This window comes from Amblyomma mixtum, chromosome 3 (assembly GCF_055824585.1).
Source record: "Amblyomma mixtum isolate Tamu chromosome 3, ASM5582458v1, whole genome shotgun sequence".
NCBI lineage: Eukaryota > Metazoa > Arthropoda > Arachnida > Ixodida > Ixodidae > Amblyomma > Amblyomma mixtum.
The window spans coordinates 39419637-39444191 of NC_143014.1; the positions used below are offsets into that span (position 1 = coordinate 39419637).

General features: G+C 42.8%; 1 protein-coding gene across 4 annotated transcripts; it reads left to right on the forward strand.

The window, feature by feature from the left end:
• The first annotated feature begins 99 nt into the window (after positions 1-99).
• On the forward strand, positions 100-23274 carry LOC149349756 (E3 ubiquitin-protein ligase TM129). 4 transcript variants are annotated; one of them, XR_016290160.1, is made up of 7 exons: positions 100-304; positions 2234-2472; positions 2991-3220; positions 8035-8194; positions 11973-12181; positions 15230-15828; positions 16076-23274. XR_016290160.1 is itself a non-coding variant. In XM_089578793.1 (6 exons), exons 1-6 carry the CDS (start codon positions 100-102, stop codon positions 15270-15272), a joined length of 1086 nt encoding a protein of 361 aa, XP_089434919.1. In that variant the 3' UTR covers positions 15273-23274. The 4 variants fall into 4 exon arrangements, 3 of the variants coding, with proteins under 3 accessions (XP_089434919.1, XP_089434921.1, XP_089434920.1); XM_089578793.1 differs by having other exon boundaries at positions 15230-23274; XM_089578795.1 differs by lacking the exons at positions 15230-15828; positions 16076-23274 and having other exon boundaries at positions 11890-12083.
• Positions 23275-24555: the final 1281 nt, after the last annotated feature.

Sequence of the window (24555 nt, forward strand, 5' to 3'; positions counted from 1 at the left end):
TATCAGTTGTTGTTGGTCGATCTGTGCACGGACGGCTTAGCGCTGAGCGAGGGTGGCTAGCTTAGCCAAGCCGGTTTCAAGGCCTGACTGTAAATAAACATGGCGACGGAGGCTGTTTGGTTTAGCGTAGTGTACGCTATGATATGTGTTTATATACTTACGCCGCCAACTGAATTTGTGACAGCAGGCTTGACGCTGACACATCTCTTCGGAAGGTTCATCGACAAAGAGGACGTGAAGTTTGTTGAGCACCATATTCAAAGGACTCTCTTGACAGTTATCGTTCATACCTTTCTGCCGCTAGGTAATGTTTGTGTCTTAATATGTTTCGCAGCGAGTGCCGCGGCTTTGTTTCGCGTGCATATAGCTTTCCAACGTAAAGCGCCTGCTGGCGCATATTTCTCGTGTCGTTTCAAACCAATGTTGTGGTCCCTGCGTAGAAGTGACGTGTCCCTTCCGCGACATTCTGTGGTCATCAGTACGCCGAAGCAATTGCGCAGGTAGGCCGTGTGCATTCAGCTAACAGGTTCTTTCCATTAGCGCAGTCCGCTGACTTTTCGCACAGGGAGCAACATGTAAAAAAAGTCAGATGGAATGCAGGCGAGGGGTGCGGTGACCGTTGTTCCACGAACGGTTGTCGCGTCGCGCATAGCGCGGTATTTGTCCAGCTGCCTGGCTGTGCAAGGAGGGCTTTCGCGAGGTACGACAGTGAGCGAAACTGCAGTTAGAGAGGCCAGGTTTTGACCGTGCAGTTGCGGCGTACTGCTTGAAGCGCTGCTTAACAAAGCGCGTAGCATCCTGTGCTCCCGGTTTTCATAATGACTTCTAGAAAATCGCCGTCAACATATTTTTCGAAGCTCTGCGTGCCATATTATCCATACGAGAAGTGCAAGCGGCCATTTTCTGTTTTGTATGAGTGATATATCATGGATATGGAGTATTCGGAGCAGCCGTCATTTGTTTCTAATGGGATACCAATATGCGTTGCAGTCTTTCTAAAGGGTGTCAACAGTATAACTGGCTTATGTGAACCTTTTAGACGCGGAGTCCAGCATTCATATTGGAACACTGTTGGCGTACGTGTAGTAAAGTGTCTTATCCTTTAGCATGTATGCATTAGTGTGAAAAACAGTTCCTGATTAACTTGATGGAATTAATTTCACAAATGAACAACATGAAGAATGACATTAGATGAACCGCTTCATCTGATAGTGACCTTTTTATTTGTCCATTTGTATTCTTTGTAAAAACTACGTGCTAAATTCAGTCCGGTCATAAAGCACCAACTAGCCCCCTTTTGTTGCTCTGCTAGCTGGCTTAACTTGCCCCCTCATATTTGTGACTGCATTTAGGAGCACCATGTACCAATTTTGTGGTCTACAGAGGTGCCTGTGCTAGTACAGCACCACATATGTACTAGTTTTCAGTACTTATGGGACATCATTGTGTACAAGTTACAAACAAAAGGAATCCTCTCGGTCAATTCATTGGTGCTTCAATGTGTCTTGTTATGCACTGTCAGATTCATTTTCCTCAAATTATTCTGCTGCCTTTGAACATAAATGAAGGGAATATGTGTAAAAAAGTAACCCTGAATTATTGTTTTTCTGTGGCATTGTGTAGCAAAATGTGCAGATCCTAAAACATACATAGACCACTTTGCTGCTTCTGCCCAAAATGGGCTTTAGCAAAACTGGGTGGACTTGGTGAGCCTGCCACTTCACTGCAAAAAAAAAATAATAAAAAAAATAAACCACTTCTAATGCTTCATAGGTGACATGCATAGTTTGCTGGGCCCTCAGCTTCATCCTGTCAGTTAGCCCTGCCGCGGTGGCTCAGTGGTTACGGCGCTCGGCTGCTGACCCGAATGACGCGGGTTCGATCCTGGCTGCAGCGGCTGAATTTCGATGAAGGCGAAATTTTAGAGGCCCATGTGCTGTGCGATGTCAGTGCACGTTAAAAAACCCCAGGTGGTCGAAATTTCCGGAGCCCTTCACTACGGCGTTCCTCATAGTCTGGGTTGCTTTGGGACGTTAAACCCCAATAAACCAATCATCCTGTCGGTTAAGAAAACACTGTCTTGCATATCCAGTTTCTTATGGCACAGCCATGGTGTAGTGGCTGAAGCATTCTTTCATGAATAAGAGGATTGATGTGTAAAGAATTTGTGTATGTTGGAAAACCCTGGTGTGATCTGGTTTAATCATACCTGACCTCGTACCGTATGTTCCAGGTTACTTCGTTGGCTTCACGAACCTGATTGAGGATGACAATCTTGTGGAACTGTGGCAGTCAAAGCTGTTGTGGCAAACAGGCCTGGCTGTCTCTTGTCTGATATTCACGGCTGGCATTGTACTGGCTTTCACATGGTCCATGGCCGACTGGTCCCGGCACCCTGTGACCCAGCGGCTACTCCAGTACGGCAGCCCCTGGCGCCTCATTGCCATGCGCATCAATGTAGAGTTTTCTCAGGTGGGCTGAGGTCTGGCATTCTACTACAGTGCATCGTGTGTGGTAATCACAGGCATACCAATTCTGAGGTAACAGTAAACATGACGCCTTGCTGCATCTTGCAACCATGTCTGTCAGGCAGGTGCTTGGCTCTTGTAGTTGCTCCCTGACTGTTCTACAAAGAGGTGATGTAGTCAGCTTTTGGCCGATAAGCAGATTTTTATTGACCTAGAGCGTCTTGTATTTGGCTGGAATAGCATCTCTCAGCCATCTTTACCTGATAAGTAGGCATAGCCATGGGAGACAGAGGCTTCAGTCAGTTTCTTTAGACCCCATCCTCACCCTCCATGCAAGGAGTGCATGCAACTGAGGGTGAGGCTCTAATATGCACCTGATGCATTGTGGTTTAACTTTGGCACCACCCTTTTGGGAATAGCATACTGTAGCATGAGTCTATTTTTAGAAGCCTGTAGTCTGTAGAGAAATAAAGGTGATGCATGTTTCGTGTGTTTCATTGGTGGTTTTGTTTTTTCAAGCAGGTAGACAAGTTCATTAGTGGTGCAGGATCACTGACACGTACGGTGGTGACAAATTCATGGATCATCAAGGCTACACCATACAACTTGCACCTAATTCAGCAGACAGACGCAGTATTGGAGCTGGTGAGCAGTGCTGAGCACTCGGTATCGCATGTCAGCGGCATGGGCATACAGTATCTGGACATTCTCGTCAAGAGTCGCAGGCCTGGAATCCCGTCTTTCACCATCAGGTATGTCTCCCAGCTCCTGTCTGGCACAAAGGAAACTTGGTAGTGCGCCATGAGAGTGCTGTGCATATCTCTTGCACTGCTTCTTCTTCCTTGTTCTTCTTTCATATTATTAGTATTATTATCCTTTTTTTTTCTACTTAAATGGGTTACTAATGTGACCTTGCACTTAAGAGTGACTGAAGCAGCACTTATTTGCACTGTACACTTCATTATTTTCTTCTCCTCAATATTTTGGAAATTTGAAACTCTCATCAGCCAAGAGTACTTGTTATTTTAGCAACTGCTCTTATTAAGTACTAATTGTGCATGTCGCTGGTTTCTGCCAGATATCAAATTGTGCATTTCCTTGAAGTACAATTGTCAAGGAATTAAATGGAGTGCATAACCTTTAGTCTATTTCGCGCTGTATTTCCTAATGAGAAAACAGCACAGTGATGCAGAACACTGAAATAGGTGACTCAACACCAGATGCTGTTGTGATGTATTGCCTCATCTTGCGTCGTATGTCAACATACCGCTTTCTCACGCGGCGGTTGAATTTCTTTGGAGGAGAAATTCTAGAGGCCCGCATACTGTGCGATGTCAGTGCACGTTAAAGAACCCCAGGTGGTCGAAATTTCCGGAGCCCTCCACTACGGCGTCTCTCATAGCCTTAGTCGCTTTGGGACGTTAAACCCCATAAACAAACCAACCATTTCTTCTAGAATCTCCGTCAAATAGCCCAACTACACACTGTTGTCAAGTGTTTATTTCTGCTGAAGAGGGTTAGAATTTACTGAAAGCATGGTTTCATTAAATGGTTTCTCAGGAAAAATTGTGTCTAAACATGCGTGACAAGTAGTAACTGGGGTCTAAGAGGCTTTGAGCTCCTGTTTTTGAAAGTAATTGACAATGTATCAAATTGACTTCTGTAGCCTTTTGTTGTCTTTAGTTTGCCTTTAATTTAGTTTGGAGAAGTAATAGTTCACAAAAGGTGCTAAGTTTTCTGGTGCCCATGCATTTTCGCACATGTTGGTGCTGTGAGCCAGTAAAAACTGCCACAGAAAAGCAGCATCATGGCTTTGCTTTTGGGGGTAGTTAGAAAACACCAACACGGGAGAGTGCTGTCCAGAGGAAGAAAATGAAAAGTATGTGAATTTCTAACTCCTTTAGCCTAGTTAATACTGATGGGCATCAAAGAAAAAAAGAGAGAGGGAGAAAACTTTTTGTAACAGGATTCGTTCAGTGCCTTAAGCTGCCAGTGTATTAGGCAGTTTTCGCAACGTTTGTTTTCAAAGGACGTAGAGGACAACTCTGTCCAACTTTCATTCTTCATAAATATCTATTTCATGGCTCTTACTGGCTATGTTGGCATTAGTCCAGCAGCAAAAGATTCATTTATTGCCAGGAAAATTGGGTTTAAAAATTTTCCCATAGCTTGATTTAAACTCAGGATGTCGATACTGTGAAAAGGACTCCGTGATCATAATTTGAAGGTGAATAGCAGTGTTGCATAGCCTCAGGTATCTGCACCTATAAATCTGCCTCAATGCACTGCAGTTTGCTTGTGAAACCAAGCAAGAGTGGCGACTCCTGTGTTTCGTTTTTTTTTTATTTTATTGATACTGCAGGCCAACAAACTGGCCCTAGCAGGAGGGGAAATACAGTAAAAAGTGTGACAATGCAAAACAACAACAAACACTAACGAAAAATAATGCTGGGTGTAGCAGTGTTACTCAATGACTACATTCTGGCACCAGCACAATAACTAACAAAACATGAAGAGTGGCACATGTGAAATAACAAACAGGCGGGCAATTTTTACTCAAAACAACAGAACTGTTTCTGGGGAAAAAAAAAAAAGGCATCACAGAGTGAAGGAGTTAGGAAAACATAACAGATTGTGAACACTGGTTTTGTTTCAGTTAGTTTATGGAAGAAAGATGTTTTTCCAGCTCTTCTGCAAAGTTTTGTGACTGCAATACCTCGACAGGTATAGAATTCCATTCATGTATAGTACGCGGAAAGAAACTATTCATATGGGATTTTGTTTTAGAAAATATTGGCGTAAGTGAAAGGTTATGTCTGTGTCTTGTCTGGCGTGAACTTAGAGGTTTTACGCAGTGAGGCCGCTGAAGTGCGCTTTTTCCATTTATAATGTTATGTAAAAATTGGAGGCGACTTATCTTCCGCCTGTTTTCCAGCGTACTGATTTTATTTGCAAGCATTATTAAAGACGGAGAATCCTCTCTTTTATATTTACTAAAGATGAATCTGATAGCCTTCCTTTGACTTCGTTTTTGACTTATCTAAGTTATAAAAGCTCCATTTTCAGTGAAAGTAGCATCTTTGTCATTAGAATGCGGGAGACTATTGATACAAGACATTTCTGGAGCCCTTCAGTACGGTGTCTCTCATAGCCTGAGTCGATTTGGGACGTTAAACCCCATAAACCAAACCAACTTCACTTTGTGCTCAGTGTCCCTCTGAGCACAATTTTTTGTATGTTTGTGGGTATTTTTACCCTCACTTTATGTGAAAGCAGGCTTTTGTAGCAGTTCATGTGCAGAAAATAATGCTTCTTCTATTGTGAGACTTTGTTGTAGCTTGGCTTTCATGTTGCATAGATGTCATTGTTAAAGCCCCTAATTTATTTTAAGTTCCAGGAATCTATTACAAAAAGCCTACAATATTATGCAGAAACACAACATGCATAAAATGAACACATATCTATATTTTTGAAGCATGCCTCACATACTCCAAATGTACCTTACAAATACAAGGCAGACATGTATTCTTGCAAAATGCAATACTTCCACAAGATGTCAATGAAGTCGAAAATGTGATAAAATGAAATGTGATAACTGAAAATAAGTCATCATCGAATGTGGCTGTAGCAGTCACCAGGTAGTGCTTGGTATTCTCTTCACTTGGAAATTGGTGATTCTTTAGTGCAGTGCCCCAAGTGACTGAATGATCTCTCTGGTGATGCCCGGCTTCACAGTTCCGCACCAACTGTGTTGACCAGGCCCACAAGTGGGATGCAGCCGTACCAAAGTTTGGCACCCGTCTGACACCCGTTTTTCGTTCTCTGATAGCCTGCTAGTACAAAAACAAGAAGCTCCCAGAATGAATGCTAAGCATTATTCGAAACTACATTAGAACATTGCTATAGTTAACTCGGATATAGTAAAGTGAAACTGCGGTGCCATTCCGCCTTCCATAGTCAACTGTACAATTTTTTTTTTTTCAAAGAAACAGGTATAGTTTATAAAGAGCGGCTGGCCATGTTGGCGTTACGGAGTGATGGCGTTGCGGCGCATGCGAAGTCTAGGATCACGAGGCCAACATCTGGAGGCAAATGAATACTGAAGACAATAAAATGGCACTCTTTAAGATGGCTTCACCGCAAAGCTGTAGAGCCGCGAGAAGAAACCAAGTTTTTGAGGGCTCTAGGGCTGTGAGGAAAAGCGCGCAGCATGATAAAAAAGCTAAAGCCGGCTTTGAACGTAGAAAGAAGGTGGCGCCGGCCACTTAGAAAGGAAAGCCAGTAAAATAGGGAAGGGAAGAAAAGGGCGAACATTCGCAGCGTGGCAGCGCAAAGCACGGAGGAAGCAGCGACAAGAAGTGGAAACGCGGCGGCACTACGTGGATGGTTTTACCACGCTTGACTGTGTCGCGCGCATTTCTTAACCATTGCCTCGTCAGTGACGCTGAGGCTGTGCAAGACGATGTCGTGTTCATGCAAAACTTTGGTTTTCATATGGAATCAGTCTTGTGTTCGTGCAAAATGCAGTACTTCCACAAGACTTAAATGAAATCGAAAAGATGATAAAATGTAATATGATAACTGAAAATAAATCATTATCGCAAACAGCGATGATAAGAGCAGTATGGAAGGTATTTCTGAGTGTTTTTTTTTATACACCAACACTCTACCAATATTACCAGAGAGCTTCCTCAGGGCCATAACATCACCAACTGATATATAGTAAAATCCAGATATAGTAAAGATTTTTGCTGGTCCAAGTTACTTTGCCATAGAAAGGTTCTACTGTAGGAACATTTTTTGCCACTGCTATTATTATTCCTTTCAAAGGGTTCATTTGACACTCTTCCCAAAGAAGAGTGTGAACTTGTTCGTGTCTGCTTGCCTGCCTGCTCAAGTAGATGAGGGAGCAAGCAAAGGCATCAGCAGAACTTTGTTCATTACCAAATTCTGGTGTTCAAGTCAGTTTAAGTGGTTAAATTAATTGCATGCCATTCAATCTGTTGTTTCTACTGATGTTCGCAACCAATAACACCAGAAAAAGAGAATGTGGCTGCTAACACACATTCCATGAAAATTGGTCGAATTAGCAGTTTTCCCGGAATCACGGGAAACCAGGGGCCTTAGTCATTGTTATGTTGCAGATGGGTCCTACAAAGCAATTTGAAACAGAAATTTTTTAGTTTTCACGAAAGTTCAAGTGCTTTTTCTTTTTCCTTTTTTGCTCACAGCCAAACTAGAGCAGTTTTTGCCAGTGCGCCGAAAATCGCGAGGTTGCTGCATAAATTGGCTGCAAATACACCACAGTTTGTTGACACTTTTCCTCGACTACATACCGGTCACATGCGTTGAGCTTGCTGCAAAAATTGCAGTGGTTGTGAAGTGTCGGGTGTAATGTTTGCATACCCAGAGGACCCTTTCCTGGTGCTGTGGGAGGTACTAAGAACAGGATTCCCTCCAGTTGCTAAAATGGGATATAATAAGCTGTGCAAGCATTCATATTGTAAACCTTTATTGTCGTTTCCTGTAATGCAACACCCCTTTAGTTTTTGACTATTGGTTCCAGGGTGAACTCAATGGAGTACAATGACCTGAAAGAAAAACTGCAGGCTCCATTGGACAATGTTCGCAATATTGTAATACACCGAAGTCTAAGCGACAGGTTCACTGATGCTTTCAGGAGCCATGTTGAACAGAACGCCAAGTACAGGCTGCCAGCAGGCATGGTGAGTATAACCTGGTTTTTCTTTCTTAGAGATTGCTGTTATTTGATAAGTGTGCTTTGAATCTGCAGAATATACAAGTACAGTTGAGCCAGTCTGTTATAGAGGTAGAAATAGTACACAAGTTGCTTGAAACTGCACTATGTCACAAGTTTGTACTATGTCGTGTATTGTCACAAGTTTGACACTTTTTGTGAAATTGCACAAATGGTGTGTCAAAATGAGTTGCAACAATTGATGTGAGCCAGACTGCATTTAGTAGCAAGGGCTACTGCCTGATGCAAGGAGCGTAACGCACGCGGTAATTTGCCCATTGGTAGCGGTTCTCAAACTGGGTTCATAACCCATGGTTTTCTTTAGCTCTCTTGAGGGTTCCCCAAACACCTTAATCCACGCGTTCAAGTCCAGCCTTTCCTTTACTCACTTTATTTAAAGGCTAATCAAACTGCATTTGCTTATAGCCGACTGTGTTGCTGTACAGCAGGCCAGTATTAATTTTATTTGGCCATTTTTTGAGGGGTTATGCATCTTCATGCTCTTTTTTGCGTGCACGTTAGGTAGGAAGGGGTGGAAGCCAAGATACTAGGTCAATGGCATTTCGCAAGGCTGAAAATATGCCCTATGTTATGAAAACGGTGATTAAGATGACCGACAATATCCACTCCCTCTTAACTTTTGGGCACCTTTCCACATGCTGATAGTGCACACAGTGATAGGGTGCATGTGTGTGTTTTGCCTTCTTGCCTCCATGGTGTAGCCATTACTGTAGCTAGAATCTCATTTCAATATGGTGTGTGTTCATTTAACATCCAATTAATGCCCTAGCAAAAAATAATGAACAGCTACCTAAGAGACCCACTTTCCAAGTAGGCATAATGCAGTAGCTTTCTCATTTGTGTCGCTTCTCTCACTGTCATGTATGCCACACCTGGTCTGCTTTTTGGGGCGTGACAACTTTTTGCTCTTGCCTGCTGTTTTCGCTGACCTGCTTTGTGTTTGTTTATTCTGTGGCATTCCATTGAACCTTTTTCTGGACTTCATGCTCCCCCTGTTTGACCTCCACTTGTGCTACTCTTATGTTCCTGCATTATCTGGGCCTTGCACTGCTGCCACTGTGATTCATTAATGGCAGTGCACTTTCATCTTCTTTCCAAGCCTCAAGGTCCAGTCATTATATTTCAGCTACTCTCTCAAGCTTTTGTTGCAGTATATGTATTGGCCTTGCGCTTTGTCTTGTTGGGCATGATACTAATGCCACTATCAAGATTCCATGGCCTTGTATCACCATAGCCAGGCTCAGGCTGGCAATGCCCAGTTTTGATCTGGACTGTTCACTTTCCACTAACCATTGCCTGTGTTTCCTCACTTCATGATTGCATTTTTCAGTATATGTGGATCAGAAACCAAGCACAGGTGAAATGTCCGCGTTGTTCATGGAGCACGCCGAAACTGCACTTCTCACGGGTTGTTCGCTGTTTGTGCAACCTCCTCCCAAGGCTCCGCATTTTCACCAATCTTATTTTTTTTTTTTTTTTTTCGGGAGGGGACATTTGATAAATGGTGGCATTTCTTTCGGTCCCAATTGAAATCCAAAGTAATGGCGTTTTATTACCTCTCATGTTATTTTTAGTTGGCAGTTGTGTCAGTTCATGGATTTCATTTTGTTACTCATTTTGCATGACCACTTTACAGCATACTGTTACACTGTCTAATCAAGCAGTATATATTTCTGTGCGTGTCAGCTTTTTTTTCTTGTCTAACGCTGATTGATCCTAGTTTGTTTAATTTTTTTCCCAAAACCATGCACTATTTTGAAAAAAAAGTAAGGAGAACAACGCTTGCCTATTTCTTTTTTTTTTTCTGTTTCTCATACTGAAGAAATATTAGGTATTCATTTCAATATTTGAAGGCATTTTTTCGTATTTGATTCATATTAGAGAATTTCAATATTTGGATACCCTTATCAACATATGATGTGATAACAGGTACAAAAATTGATCCAGACCAAGTATCTAATCGGGCCCATGCAAAAGATGCCTGATTGGTGGCCCTTTATGCTTAGCAAAGGGTGAAGCCAGACCTTTAAGTGTTTCAGTGTGTGCAGGCTCTCTCGTTCAACCAGAAGGCTACCTGCACATTCTTGATTCTGCACAAGCTTGTAAGAAAAGGTCATAGTCCGATGACTCTGAGCCATCTTTTGTGATAGCCATATAGGTATGTGTCTTAACAATGATTTTGACATGATCTTTCTGCTTCCTCCCTGCAGAGTGAGTTGTTTTTGATGGCAAGTGACCATTACCCCTTTGTGGTCAATAGTTGGGCCCCACCCAGCATTGGAGATCATGCCACTCCAGTCTGTGTCTGGCAGCATCCACCAAGTTATTTTGTATTCATTCAGTATCAGAACTCCCAGTTCCTCCTTCCTGGACAGTAGGCACCATCTCGTGGAGGCTGCTCCAACCAATGTGTTTATGTAGACGTATTGTTTTAATGTAGGTGGAGTGCAATGTGTAGGCGTGTGCTGTTCTTCAAAGAGCCCCAGGTAGTCTAAAATAATCCGGAGCCCTCCACTATAGCGTCACTCAGAGCCCATGTGTCGCTTTTGGGCATAAAACCCCACAATTTGCTTTTTCTCGTCCCCAAGAGAGAAGCACACAGTGCGCTAGTTAACTTGAGCACCACGGCCTTTCATGACAACATTTTCAGAATTTGAACCTTATGGAATTGACAATTTCTATGTTCCTCCATCACAATACATACACAGGGAGGAGTTCTGATGGTTTATCAAAGCTAAATGGGGCAGAAAAGAGACATACATTCTTTGCTTGCAAGATATGTATGAAACCATGGACTCTACACTAGAGACTTTGAGTGCTTCCGTGCAGCATATCACAGAAATTATCATAAAACGACTAGCAGACACGAGTGTGATGTTCGATCCCGACTGTGGCAGTCGCATTTCGATGGAGGCAAAATTCTAGAGGCCCGTTTACTGTGCGATGTCAGTGCACATTAAAGAACCCCGGGTGGACTAAATTTCCGGAGCCCTTCACTACGGTGTCCCTCATAGCCTTAGTCGCTTTAGGACGTTAAACTCCAATAAAACCAGTAAACAGATGCATGCACACAGAGTAGTGGGTTCCCTCATGATATCTGAAATTCACATTATAGTTCCCAAACCAAAACAACTGCAAAGTGGGTTAAACATAATCAATAAAATGGAGGGGAAAAAAAGAAACGTTGGGAAGGCGGTTTTTATTAGTTGTGCTATACTGACCGCACGTGAACAAACTGTTTTGCAGTCAAAGAGCAAAGACAGGGACTGCCGTATAAACTCATTTAAGAGCAAAATTTTTTTTTTGTTTTAAATTCGGGTGTGAATTTCAAAGATGCAGCCCATACAGGAATTAAAACCTTATTTATTTCTGAATTATCTAGCCCAAAACGGTGTGCGGCCCATGCATGGGTACAGCCCTTACACGAGATTATACGGTAGTTAGTACTTCATCTTGCAGTAACGAACACAGAACCGGATCATGTGTGCTCTATTGTAGCACTACAAGACCCACTGAAATAAAACTTGACTAAGCAGTGTTCACTGTAATGAGACTTGACAGTGTATGAATGGTTCCTTGTAGCTAGCCTCTGCTGCATGGTCTTGTGAGGTTGTGTTCTCATACTTGCTCGCACTCTCAAAGGAACTTTGCACCACTCCTGGCTCAGTGTCGAGTAGGTTTCCTAGGTAGAAGATGGGAACATGCCTGCTGTCTGCCTGGTGCAGGAACTGGAGCCATGCATTGGCTGCATGCAGACAACGGCCAATGTGAAACTGCAAAAGCTGTGTGATGAAGCTTTAGTGGGACAGTGCCAGGGCTGCCTGTGTCGACCAATGTGGTGCCTGGACTGCATGGGTCGCTGGTTTGCCAGCCGCCAGGATCAGGCGCGCCCCGAGACATGGCTGGGGAGTCGCTGCTTCTGCCCCACCTGCAGGTCAGCTCAGCCAAAGTGCTGCACTGCCAATTTTTATTTGACCCTGTTGCCGCTAAAGTGTCTGCATTGCGGCCAAGCTGTCATGCTTTGCAGGGAGAAACTTTCAGTGTGGCAGCTTTCGGGAAATTGGGATCATACTGCCACGTGTGTTTCCTCAATTATTTTGCTTCATTGTGTATTTCTAATGAGCATGTGCAGGGCCAGAGGTGCACACCTAAGTTTGGACATAGCTTACAAGAACTTGCAACACAGTATGGCTATGATGGCCAAAATGTAGGTGTCCTAGCCACATTACTGTGAGAGTGCTGTATGGTTATATGTAGCTAAACCTTCATTTTCAGGTAAAACCTAATTTTACCGGATTCTTGTACTCTGAACAGATTTCTTAAAAATTGGATATAACCCAATTTATACCCAAAAATGTCTTTATCAAAGAACATAGTTTTTCTTATGAGAAAGCTGAAGCCACCACACTAAAATTAGTGGACAGCTTGTTCTTATTACGGAGGGGTGTTTTCAGTAACTAATCATTTTATACTCTTCTGATGCTTTTAATTTATGAAGGTGCTTAATTTGAGGCCAAGTTTGAACAGTGTGCTTTGGAAGCGAAATGCCAAAACACGGTTACCGGTCTGACTTGTTTTTTTCTTCATTGATCAAAATGGGTTTTGGGTCATGATTGTTATCAGATAGTTGTTGTTGCAAAATACAAGTTCAGCAAGTTTGTGAATTGCCAGTTGCCTCATTTCCAACATAGTGTTCGTAAAATCTGAAATGAGAACTCTTTCTTGCATAGCAGAGACAAATGCTGCTAGGCATAGCTAAGAGACGCATTCCTCTGATGTGTTAGGAGCTGTGTAATCTGGAAACAGACAATGGTGTGGATCAGACATTTTTAACCAGATGCTGGGTTTCATAAGACACTACAGGCCACTCAGTAACTCTGCAGCAGGGCAGTCTAGTAAAATATGAAGGCTAAGAAGCATATGCCTCTTTGTGGCGTGTTGCTCAAAACTCATTTGAAATGTTTGAGTATTGAGAAAAGGAATGAGTTAAAACTCTGGAGTAGCGTAGTTTTTTTTCCTGTTTTTTTTTTCTTCACATTATTGTAGCCAAAAATTTCAGTTTTGTTCAAAAAAAAAGAAAAAATTGTTCATTGCCATGTACAAGGTGCGTCAAAAGCTCCAAGGCCGCAGGGTCTGCTTGTGAGCAATGTATATTTTGGTATATGAGAAGCCTATGAAGCTACGAGGTTCTCGGAGATGAGGATGATACTTATTCTACCCCATGCATAGATTTTGAAGTTAAGGGGTGTTGTAAATGCCCCACTACATGGCTCAAAAGCAGGTCTTGTGGCTTGGGAATTTCTAATGCACCCTGCACACGTGCTGCTGCTCTACTGGAGTGAGTGGGCGCAGGAGATGTGCAGACCCATTTACTGCATAATTAGTGGCTCAGCTTCAGACGCTGCGACATGCGCAAATGCTTTTTGGAAAGTGCACACTGTCTCATTTAATGAAGGTTAGTACATCCATGCAGCAACTCATCGTCTTGGTTGCCTCGTCAAAACAGCCAGTTTATTTCAAGTATGTGGCTTGTGTTTGCAGTAATTATCGCAGCTTGTGCGTGCTAATAGGTTGTGGTTGTGTCAGCTTGGGTGCAGCATGGTAGTGGCAATTTTCAAGTGTTTGTGCCATTTGTGGCCAATTCAAAGCAGGCAAGCAGGTGCTCAAGTGGCATGATTTTTTTTTTTTTTTTTTGTTCAGGGTGCTGCAAAAAGTACTCAAAGTAAGGCTGTGTTCAAAAAAGAGATTAAAGATCCAGCAACATTTTGGGTTTCTTGTAGCTCTGTGTCTGGAACCACTGAGTTTGAATTTTCTAGAAGCTGACTACCTGTTTGTACTTACTTTTGCCTTTTGAGTGGCCCATAGGTGTTCATCTCTAAGAGGCATCATTGACATCACTTCAAACAGAAACATGCTGCCATTTTACTATTCAAAATTTCCGTTTCGTTTGGTTTGTTGATTATATGCACAAAATTTGTTCTTGGTATTTCCCTATGACAGTCATTCTCAGGTGGTAACAACTAAATCAACTGAAGCAGTGAGCGTGGTTGTGTTGCAGAAGGAGTATAAAAAGAAAATGATGGTTGATTTTCGTAGTTAGGTCAAGTGCGAATTAGGTGCGCTAGCAGCTCGGTTTCCACTTCGGTTCCGGTGTTCAGATCCAGTGTTCACGGATGGCAGTTGTTCAGGTAGCGATAATGTCCACTTATACAAAATTGGTCATTCTCTACATTCATGGACTTGGGTTGCTTGGGTTGCGTTGTGATCCAGCTTGGTCTTCCTGAGCAGCTTCTCACTATTAATTAGCTGCCACCTGACATATTGGGCAGGCTGCTCACCTGCCCACTGAGCTTGGGGCACCCTGTCCAGGTATATATATAAGTATACCTGAGCAGTTGAGCACCCTCTCACAAAACTGGCTTCAGACAGACAGACAAACACACGACGACTAAATGTGGGAGGATGGCCACGATAAGTGCTAGCACTCTAGAAAAATGTTGAGCGCTTCTCATTTTATAGCGTCCATGATTGTGGTGTGAGCTGTAGCTTACAACTGTTTTAGGAGGACATGGTCATTTAAATGTCAGAGTGGCCATCAGGCAACTCTCAAGCACCGCTGTATTTGTGCGTAAGCTGCTGCTGTAAACCGAATCCATTGCACTATGTACACTTGCTTTTGAACATGAATGAAAGCCATTTTCAAAATTATTTTTAAGTGCAAACGAACAGCATGAATTCTATCCACTGTAATATTCCTACGCAAAGGAAAGTAAGTGGTGCCAAAATAGCATCTGCTTTTGTGTACTGCACAGGATCAGGTTTTATTTTTGTTTTTTCTTTCATTGATGTTTTTGTTGTTCTTCAATTTGCAGTCACTTGCAGGTAAAATTATGGGGTAATTGCATATAGTCATGTATAATGAGGGGTACTGCGCACCGTATAGGTCTATTAGTTATGCCTCTCACCTTCTCGTTCTCTGCAGGTCTGTCTTCTGCATGCTGGACGTCTGCATCGTTGAAGCCTAGCTCACCAACCATCAGGGAGTTCATCTGGAAGGTTGATCTGATTGGTGTCACTGGAACTGTGCACTGGGCGACCACATGGTGTGTGGAACCAGTACCATGTATCCAAACAACGAAGAAAAAAATGGATATCAGTCTTTCACTTGATGCATGTGGAAACCCACCTTAAAGCATTGCATGTGATATTTTATGTGACCAACTGCTTTTTTTTTTTTCTTGTCAAATAGCCTGTACATTCAGTGGAGCATCTTGTAATGGTGCTGTTCATATGGCTGCCGGTTTTGGTTTCAGTAAGACTTAGTATGTCCATGGCGTGTTTGGTTTCAGTCGGACTCCATATGTACATGGTGTATGTTTTTGGTGAACGTGGCTTAGTTTGATGAGCAGGAGTCTTGGTTCATTGCCTTGCCTGATGAGCTTAACCTACTGTAGCAAAAAAAAAAAAAGGAAAACGTTACCCTCATCACTAAAGGAAAGAGTGAGGAGGATAAGCAGCAGAATTGAACCTATTTTGCGCACACCTCCATATACACTAGAGGCCATCATGTGATGTGTATGGGTTTTGCAGCGTCGCCTTAATGTTGGGTCGTTAATGGAGCCAACATTAGCCAAAATGGACATAACATGTGCAGGCAAGAAGGAAATAACATTTGCTAAAGGGCCGATGTAAACACTGCAGTAATATGGCTGCTGTCTTCACACAACTCCTCTCGCTGTATTGCACGGCCGTATTGCTGCTCTGCACTCCAGGGGCCGTATTTTGTAACATTTCATTTCATTCTTTTTTCATTTGGCTGAGACGTCAGTTGTGAGAAAAAATACAGGAAATGGGGAGGCAGACAAGCAGTACAGGTGCATTGCCACTGCAAGCCACCATACTCCTGCTGCATCCTCTAAGACCACGTCTTCAGGACCATGCTCCATCAGTTTGTTGCACAATCACTGTACTGAAGAAGCTTGCCAGGCATGTCAAGCAGACTCATCGTGCTCAGTCATTCGTCGGCGTTTGTCCACCACTGTGGCACGGGCATGAGGTGCCTTTATGCGAGTTGAATCATGGTACTGTTTCTGACAGCGGGATGTCGTCCCCGTGGCGTATATCACCGGGGGCAGCGACCCAAATGAATTAACAGCCGCTGCGGTGGGGTCAATGGTTATGGTGCTTGGTTGCTGACCCGAATGACACGGGTTCAATCCCGGCCGTGGCGGTCGCATTTCAATGGAGGCGAAATGCTAGAGGCCCGTATGCTGTGCGATGTCAGTGCACATTAAAGATCCCCAGGTGGTTGAAATTATCTGGAGCCCTCCACTATGGTGTTCCTCATAGCCTGAGTCACTTTGGGACGTTAAACCCCTTAAAACCATAAACCGAATGAAACGAAAATAAAATGAAATGATACAAAATGGGGCCAGTCGTCAGCCTTTTTGAGTGTGCTGAATTTCCACTCCTGCTTCCTGTTCGTGCTGCTTTGCCCTGAGGTTTTGATAATTTTGTTGCTCCCTGTTCTAAACACTGCTTTTTGTCAAGCATCACAATTTCTGTGCTGCTATTTCATTCCGCCAGCCGTTGTGCTAAATCCTTGTCTGCTTGCTTCTGTATTTCAGCTTTTTTTTGTTTAGTGTTGTGTTTTGGCTGCTGGGTCATGCTTTGGACACGCCAGTTTCAGGTTTTTTGTAACTCCTATGTCTCCATGTTGAACGCACTGCTAATCTTCCCAATATGCACTGCCAAGTGTGTTGCCAACTCACTGTCCCACATTGGTGGCTCAGGTACAGCTATGACCTGTTGCACTTTCCTCTCAACTTTTTCGTGTCTCAGTTAATGGTCACATTTTGTTGATACCAATGTGTCAAACTGAGCACATGTAAAGTTCAACTGTGCATGTCAGTATGTTCAGTTATGTGTCCTGCCATGTTGTTTGTTGGCATGGCAGAGCATGTGCTGTTGTAATTCTGATTTGTGTGGATGTTTTCTGGGCAAAGTGGTGCACCAGGAAAGAGGGAGACGAATTGATACAAAATGGAGAAGGTTAAAAGTTTGCAGTGGCAGAGTTCTTCAAACGGGCAGACCTAGCAGCTCTTTATCTGATGTCCGCCAGGTTGCAGACTGTTCCCCGCATCCATTACTATGTTGGTGTTAATGGGTCTGTGAGCTTTGCTTTTAGTGACCTGGTAAAGGCATCTAGGCAATTCATTGTTCTTGAATTTTGAATCCAGGCCAGAACACGTGGTTGTGCTGCTCTCAGAGGCACTGCACTTAACTTCCTAGACGCCTCGATTCATGTGCGCTTGAGGCCCTTCTAGCTGAGCAGCACCATCCAGTGACTAAAAAGCATTCTATGACAGTATGCTGTGGTGTAGTGAATTAGCACTGCATTTTGTGCTCTTCAGATGGCAGTTGAAATCCCCTTGCTGTAATTAACCACTTTTTTTGTTGTTTTGTATGGGGTTCTACTTTTTGGGTGAGGTATAGTCATCTTAGAGAACAACATGAGTGCTCATGCACTAGTGCATCTGCTGGCTTGCCTGTTGGGAGGAATGTTTACGAGCTTGTCGCCATTTGGAAAGACTCAAGTCAGCCCATCTGTGCCAGCTGCATATGCGAAATATGGAGCTAGAAGTTGTGGTTCTAGATCTTTGAGGGGACAAATTACACTATGCAGAGATGCCTGGGCTGTCATGGTGCCTTCCCTCGCTGACGTTTGTGATGGGGATGCATTTGTTGACTTTTAACACCCCAGTATCGCAGGTGCAGCAAGGAGTTGTTTCACCCAGCTTAACATCACATTTGCAACAGTGAAAGGATCGGATGACCCCTGGTGGCAGGAAAGCGCCAGCCTTTAACATACATCCAACTATGTTGCTCTGGTTGCCGCAAACAATACCAGTCTGTTTAAAATGGTCGAAATACTGAAAAACTTCAGTAACAGTAGCAGAATGGTTAAGCATTATTGTCAAAGGCTGTTGTGATTCTAATTTGCTGATGTTTGAAAGAATCTTTATGTTGTATGCCAATATTCAGTATTGGGCACCTGCCCTTCTTCTGTGGGGAAGCTCCTGCATAGCTACTGTTTGCCTGCCACAGAATATGCTCCAAAACCATTGTGGCTATTCCCATCACTACCAAAATTAGTGTGCATGTTTTGGCTTTGACACCTCAGTGTTGACACACTGTTGTGCACTGACGCACTATTAGAAAAAAAAAAAAAAAAGCTTTGTGGAGATGGAGCTTGAAAGGTGGTGGTAGACACGAACTGCTGCCAGACGTTCACCAGCACGCGACCTTCTGTTCTGTGCATGCACGAAAATATAGGAACATATCCATGAGAACGGGTAAGAGCACAATTAGAACTTGCGATTTCAGTTGCTCCTGTGATGCAATGAATTGGCGTTTTGCTTTGGAAAGGCAGAAGTTCAAATCTACTTTTTTCTTGTCTTTTTTTTTTTTGTAATGAAGCATTAACGGCATGTAAATTAGTAACCATATTCCTCCTAGGTTGCTTTCGGGCCAAACTCTCCATGTAAAGCACTCACTTGGGATCAGTTTTTCACTGCCCTTTTTTTTATCTTTTACTCTCAACAATTGCCTGCACACACATCATTTACCATTTCCGTTGGGATGTGCATCATCTTTTAGGTTACATTTTTTAGGTGTTTTGAGATGAGCCGGGAGGCATAATTGCCAGCTTATTTATTTGCGTTACCCCGTACAGGGAGGGTGTTACAGAAGCCGTAGAGAGAGGTGGGGCAAAGCAGTTATTAATAAATGCTATACATTGTTACGTGATGGCAAGCCGATCAAAAAAGGACGACATGACAGATGGCGATGGCATGATTTTAGTGGAGGCGGGCGAGCGCTCCGTGCCGTGCCACTGCCCACTTTGTCGTTTTCTAGTCTGTGACACTAATGGGGCCACTGAACGATAACTAGAAGAAGGGCAGTGACTGTGAAACGCAGGACGTGACGATGGGCATGACAGGAGGGACGAACACAGAAGAGAAGACGTAGGACTTGCTGTCACGATAAAAGTTGAGTAGATGATGATCAGGTGAGCACTGGTCCAGGAAGCTTCCAAGCCATAGGTCACCTTGAGCCAATGGCCGAGGCCCATGAACGCACCGAACAGCATGGGCAGGGGGCTGTGTTCAAACACGTTGGCGGCTTGTCAGGTCGGTGGGGCCGTAGGTTCTAGCTGTGGCGGTGTCATCAAGTGGTCGTGTCTTCTGGTCATCATTTGCCATTCATTTACCATTTACCATTAAATCATTTACCATTCACCTCGGGATGCGCATTACCTTTTTCGGTTGCATTTTGAGAGTTTTCTAGACAAATTCACCATTAAGGTTTTGAGATAAGCCCAGAGACGAAACTGGAAGTTTATTTATTTATTTATTCATGATACCCTTAAAAGCCCTCACAGGGAGGGTGTTGCAGAAGACGGGGAGGGAAGGAGAGGAGGGGGCAATACAGTTGCATTAATAAACGCAATACAAGAGCAAGTTCAACTATGAAAAATATCCATGCATATTTAAAACATGACATGACAACAGCAAAGAAATGAGTACTGCACATTCCATCAGAGTGAATGAGAACTTGGAATTTTTTTATGTCAATTTCAGTAGTGATGTCCAATCACAAGCTGTTCCACTTAATCACGGTATGAGGAATGAATATGTTAGGATAAGATGATGAGTGGCACTTTACACGTTGAAAGAAAGATGACCTCAGGTGACTGAAAATCGTCACAAAAGGATAGATGGTGAAGAGGTTATGAAAAAGTGTTAAATAAGGAACTTTTCAGCAGTGTGATAAGTCTTTCAATTTGGCATGATTTTTATGTGTTTGCATTAGAAGCTGCAGTTCAGAAAAAAAAAAAAAATGTTGGTGGGGACAATTAAGCTCTACTTTAAAGGTATGACGCGAGAGCGTTAATGGGTTAATGCTCATATATGAGGAATTGGTCATTTTCTACTTCACATGCATTGATCATTCGGGATCCTCATACCCCTTTTGGCGCAGTGGTGCAGTGGTTAAGCGATGCGCCACTGCTTTGAGATGGCAGGTGGTCCCAGTGGTGGGTCTTGTGTGGCCCATTTTGCTCTTCCAAGTGACTAATCATTAATTTAACCATCACCTGTCACTGTGGGCAGTTTGCTCACTGTCCGATGGGCAGGTTGTGATGACGTCGCAAGGTCTCGTGACCTAGGAGGCCCACTCGCCTCCTAGGTTGCTCTCTGGGGACCACCAGCCAAAGCCACGCCCATGATTTTTCACTCTCAACGCCGACACTGGATTTTCTGGTGAATGTGGCCTTTAATGCTATTGCATTAAAAGTGTTCGTTGGCAGTATTCTCTGAGCCCTCCACTTGCCATGGTTGGCAGGTGGAAAAATGGAGAGGGGAAATATCTCTGCTTTCAGAGGAGAGGGGAAGTGGGGATGGAAGACAGAGGGTGGGAGGCAACAAGTGGTAACATGGGGAAATCCCTTTTTCCTATTTCAGGGGAGAGGGAAAACAAGAAGGGGGAGGGCAGTGAGTGGTTTGTGGGGGAGACCTTTAATAAATATCTCTGCCTCACTCGTTTGCGACCCAGAGAACATATATAACAGAATCCAAAGAGAATATGCTTAATGCTAATGATGCATTTCTGCTGCATCAGTCGCGTTGACCGCCTTTTCTTTTAATGCTGAGATGTGTGTAAAAGATGAGCAATTTGAAAAGATAAATCGAACAGCATGGCTTTGCAAGGATTCGATGCTACTGATGACGTAGGTTTGAACAGGACCCCAAATGGCTACGGCATATTCAATTTTAGGCAAGTTTTTTTTATGTGAATAGTGGTGTGTTTCAGGTTAAATTTGAGAAGACAAAGTGAGTGGTTAGCAGATGCTAGGGTGGGGCTAGTAAGGTGAGGCAATGTTATGTCAAACTGAAGGTGCACCCCAAGGTACTTGTATGTAGTCGTTAGTTCTGAAGTATGGTTATTAAGAATGTAAATGGTTGGAATAAGAGATTAACGATGAGTGAAAGACTTGTTTCGTTTTAGATATGTTTGAGGTTATTAACCAGGATGAGCACCATGAACTTGCTGCATCCAGGTCTGATTGTACTGACTGGTGGTCAGTGTCGCTAGTAATGCTGCGATAAATTATGTGATCAACAAAAAGTCGGAACTCGAGGTGTTACACAGGTCGGTAAATCATTAATGTAGATTAGAAAAAGCAAAGGATCAAGTATGCTTCCTTGGTGCGTCACATATGACATGAACTGAAGAGTTAATTAACTGAGGTGAACTGAATTTTGGATGAGAGAAAGAGTGTAATTATTGAGCTGTTGAGCTGTGCTAGCTTTAGTAGAAATCTGTGATGAGGGACCCAGTTGAATGCTTTTGAAAAATTAAATACTACGTTAATCTGAAAGCCTGCATCAAGCGGTCAGTGCAAGTCGTTAGTAAAGCCGGCAAGTTGAGTGTCTCATGAAAAACCCTTGCAGAAGTCTAGCTGATATTTAAAAATAATGTTATCATCAATAAAGTTTATAACTTTGCTATGAATTAAATACTCAAGAAGTTTGCAAATGGTGCTGGTTAATGATATGGGTCGATTGTTAAATGGGGAGGAATAATCACCTGATTTGAATAGAGGTGTTAGATTGGCTATCCACCAGTCATTAAAAATTAGTCTGTTTGATAATGACTGTGAGAACAAATGGGACAAGACTGTGCATTGTGGTGTATTTTAAGTATATTATTTATAAAGCGGACATGATCCAAACTACCAGTAGTGTTAATATTGTTTGTAGGTCTAAAATACCTGCTTCATTAAAAATTATTTCAGGCATGCAAATGTCATTGAATGTATTTAAGTACATTTCAAATATTAAAAAACTGGGAAATAAAACGTTCAATTTGGTCAGAATTTACTTCTCAATTTGCAACCAAAAATTATTGCAGAATATGTTGGAATTTCAGAAATTCATTCAATTTCATAGAAAATTCTGAGTGAACCATGCATCCGATGGTCCTAGTACATTAGCACCTCAGTCTTAATGTCCCTATGGAGGAGAAATCAGCTTCCATCCGTTGCATTTCTCTGGCCAAAAGCGAAAGCAATTGAGGTGATCAGTGAGGGAATAACTAAGGTTGATTTTCTGTTTTTTCACATTTTCTGAAATTGCCATCACTCACCCCTTCGTCATTACATAAAAAATTACTGTAGAATGACTGGTTTTGTGAATGAATCCTGTGACATTGAAAAGTGCAGTAAGGCTCTAGATTTTTCTGTAGATACGAGCTATAGTATTTGGTAGTGTTCATAAGAAACGTTTTCATTTAAATGTTCATGCTGGAGTTATTTACTTTCATGAGCAGTGGGAATCTAGCAAAAGCTCAGTAGCTTTATTGCACAGAACAGGGCTTTGTGAACATGTTGAAAAAAAAAACTTCTGCAGTTTCTGAACGATTTGACACCCCAGGAATGACTTTTCAAGAGTGTTAATTGTTATTACTCAGTAACAGCTTGCTGAAAATAAAATGAAATAATGAAATCTGATACAGTACTACATATTTGCACCAATTGTGGTTGCATTTCAAGCATAAATAACGAAAATAGTTTAGCTGCCATGTCCCCCTTTAAGCTAGATGACAAGCCATTATTTTTGTTGGTAAATGCTGATGAGGTGGTGTCATTAAAAATCTGAGCACATTCAGATTCATTATGACACTGTTAGTGTTAGCAAGCAAAACATCTGGATGAAAGGTGGTATTTATAATTTGCCAAGGTTTATGAGGGCTGTTGGTTAGCAGAAATCTCAAGTCATGGTTGAAGTGATGTCGAAAGAATTTGAGCAGTGACTGGTATTCCTTGTCGCATTTATTATACTTTTCCCACATGCTTAAAAGACAATTTATTACTGCCTGTAGTACAATCACTTTCTCTTATTGCAATTAATGATTAAACCATGGTGCAATGGTCCTGAATTTTCAATAAAGAGGTGGGTAATGTGACCTGTTATTACGTCATGATCTGAAATGCAGTCATTTAATAAGCTGTGACAGTGAAAATTCTAGGCACGATTGAAGAAACGTGTTGTTTCACTTGCTGTGATGGGTTGTGTGAACCAGTTTATGCTAGGGAAGTTGAAGCCTCCAAATATGAGCACAGTAGAGTTTGGAAAACTGGTACATATTTTGCAAAGAATTCTATGAAATTTGGAAGGAAAAGAATAATTAATATGTAGGTAACCAATAATTACATACCAGGACTACGCCTGCTGTGGTATTAGTGGGAATAACATCACTGAACCATGTTTCAGTTAGTGCTTATAATGATGCAGAGCATGAGTAGATGAGCGAAGATAGTTAAACACCCTTTGACACAACACGATTTTTATTTACAGGAGAGAAATGGTTTTTTTTACCAGTACTACATTGTGAGCTTTGTGAAAGATGGGAAACTGGACCCTGAGTCAAAATGACAGATGAGCGTCATTCAGTGGAGCACCGTGAAACAGACTGGGTGTCCCACACTTAGGTATCATTGTTGAGGTGAAGCCTAGACAAGCACATTCACAGTCTTTACAGTTTTGTAGTACTGCCGTTGATGACTTGAATTTTTCTCAGACGATTTCATGAGCGATGCTGAAGTCTGTTCTTGAGCTTGGAGCCATTACAGGTGTACTATACAGGGTCTGTCCTGAAAGTAATGAGACTAGTCGCGGCGTGGCGCGTGCTCGCGCTAGATCAGGAAACCGGTTTTGGGGGAAGGAGTGGGAACCTTCAGCTTCACAGTGCGACGAACTTAGTTGGCTGCGAGCAGGCGAAGCAAGTGGACATCTTTGAGCGTGTACCCATATTTCGTCGCTGCGTCACCTACCGAGTCAATCAACGTGATCAAGACAGCAACTGGGAACGATGCAATGTCCGCGTCGTGTGTTCTAATGGCACAAGGCATTTAAAAACGGTCGTGACGACGTTCACAACAAGCAGCGGTCCAGGTGCCTGTCGATGACGGTTACGGACGGTAACATTGACTGTGTGGTCCTGAACGTCTTCACGGCCATTTGTAAATGCTCTGTGCCATTGGAACCCTTGCGATCCGGATATTGCATCATTACCACATGCTGTCAAATGTCTCGGTCGGTGATTTATTCAGTTTACTGCAAAGCTTCACCGCATCGCGCTGTTCCATGGTTTCCTCGACGCAGCGACGAAACAGGGGTACACGTTTGAGCACGTCCACCCGCTTGACCTGCTCAAAGCCAACTGAGGTCTTTGCACTGTGAAGCT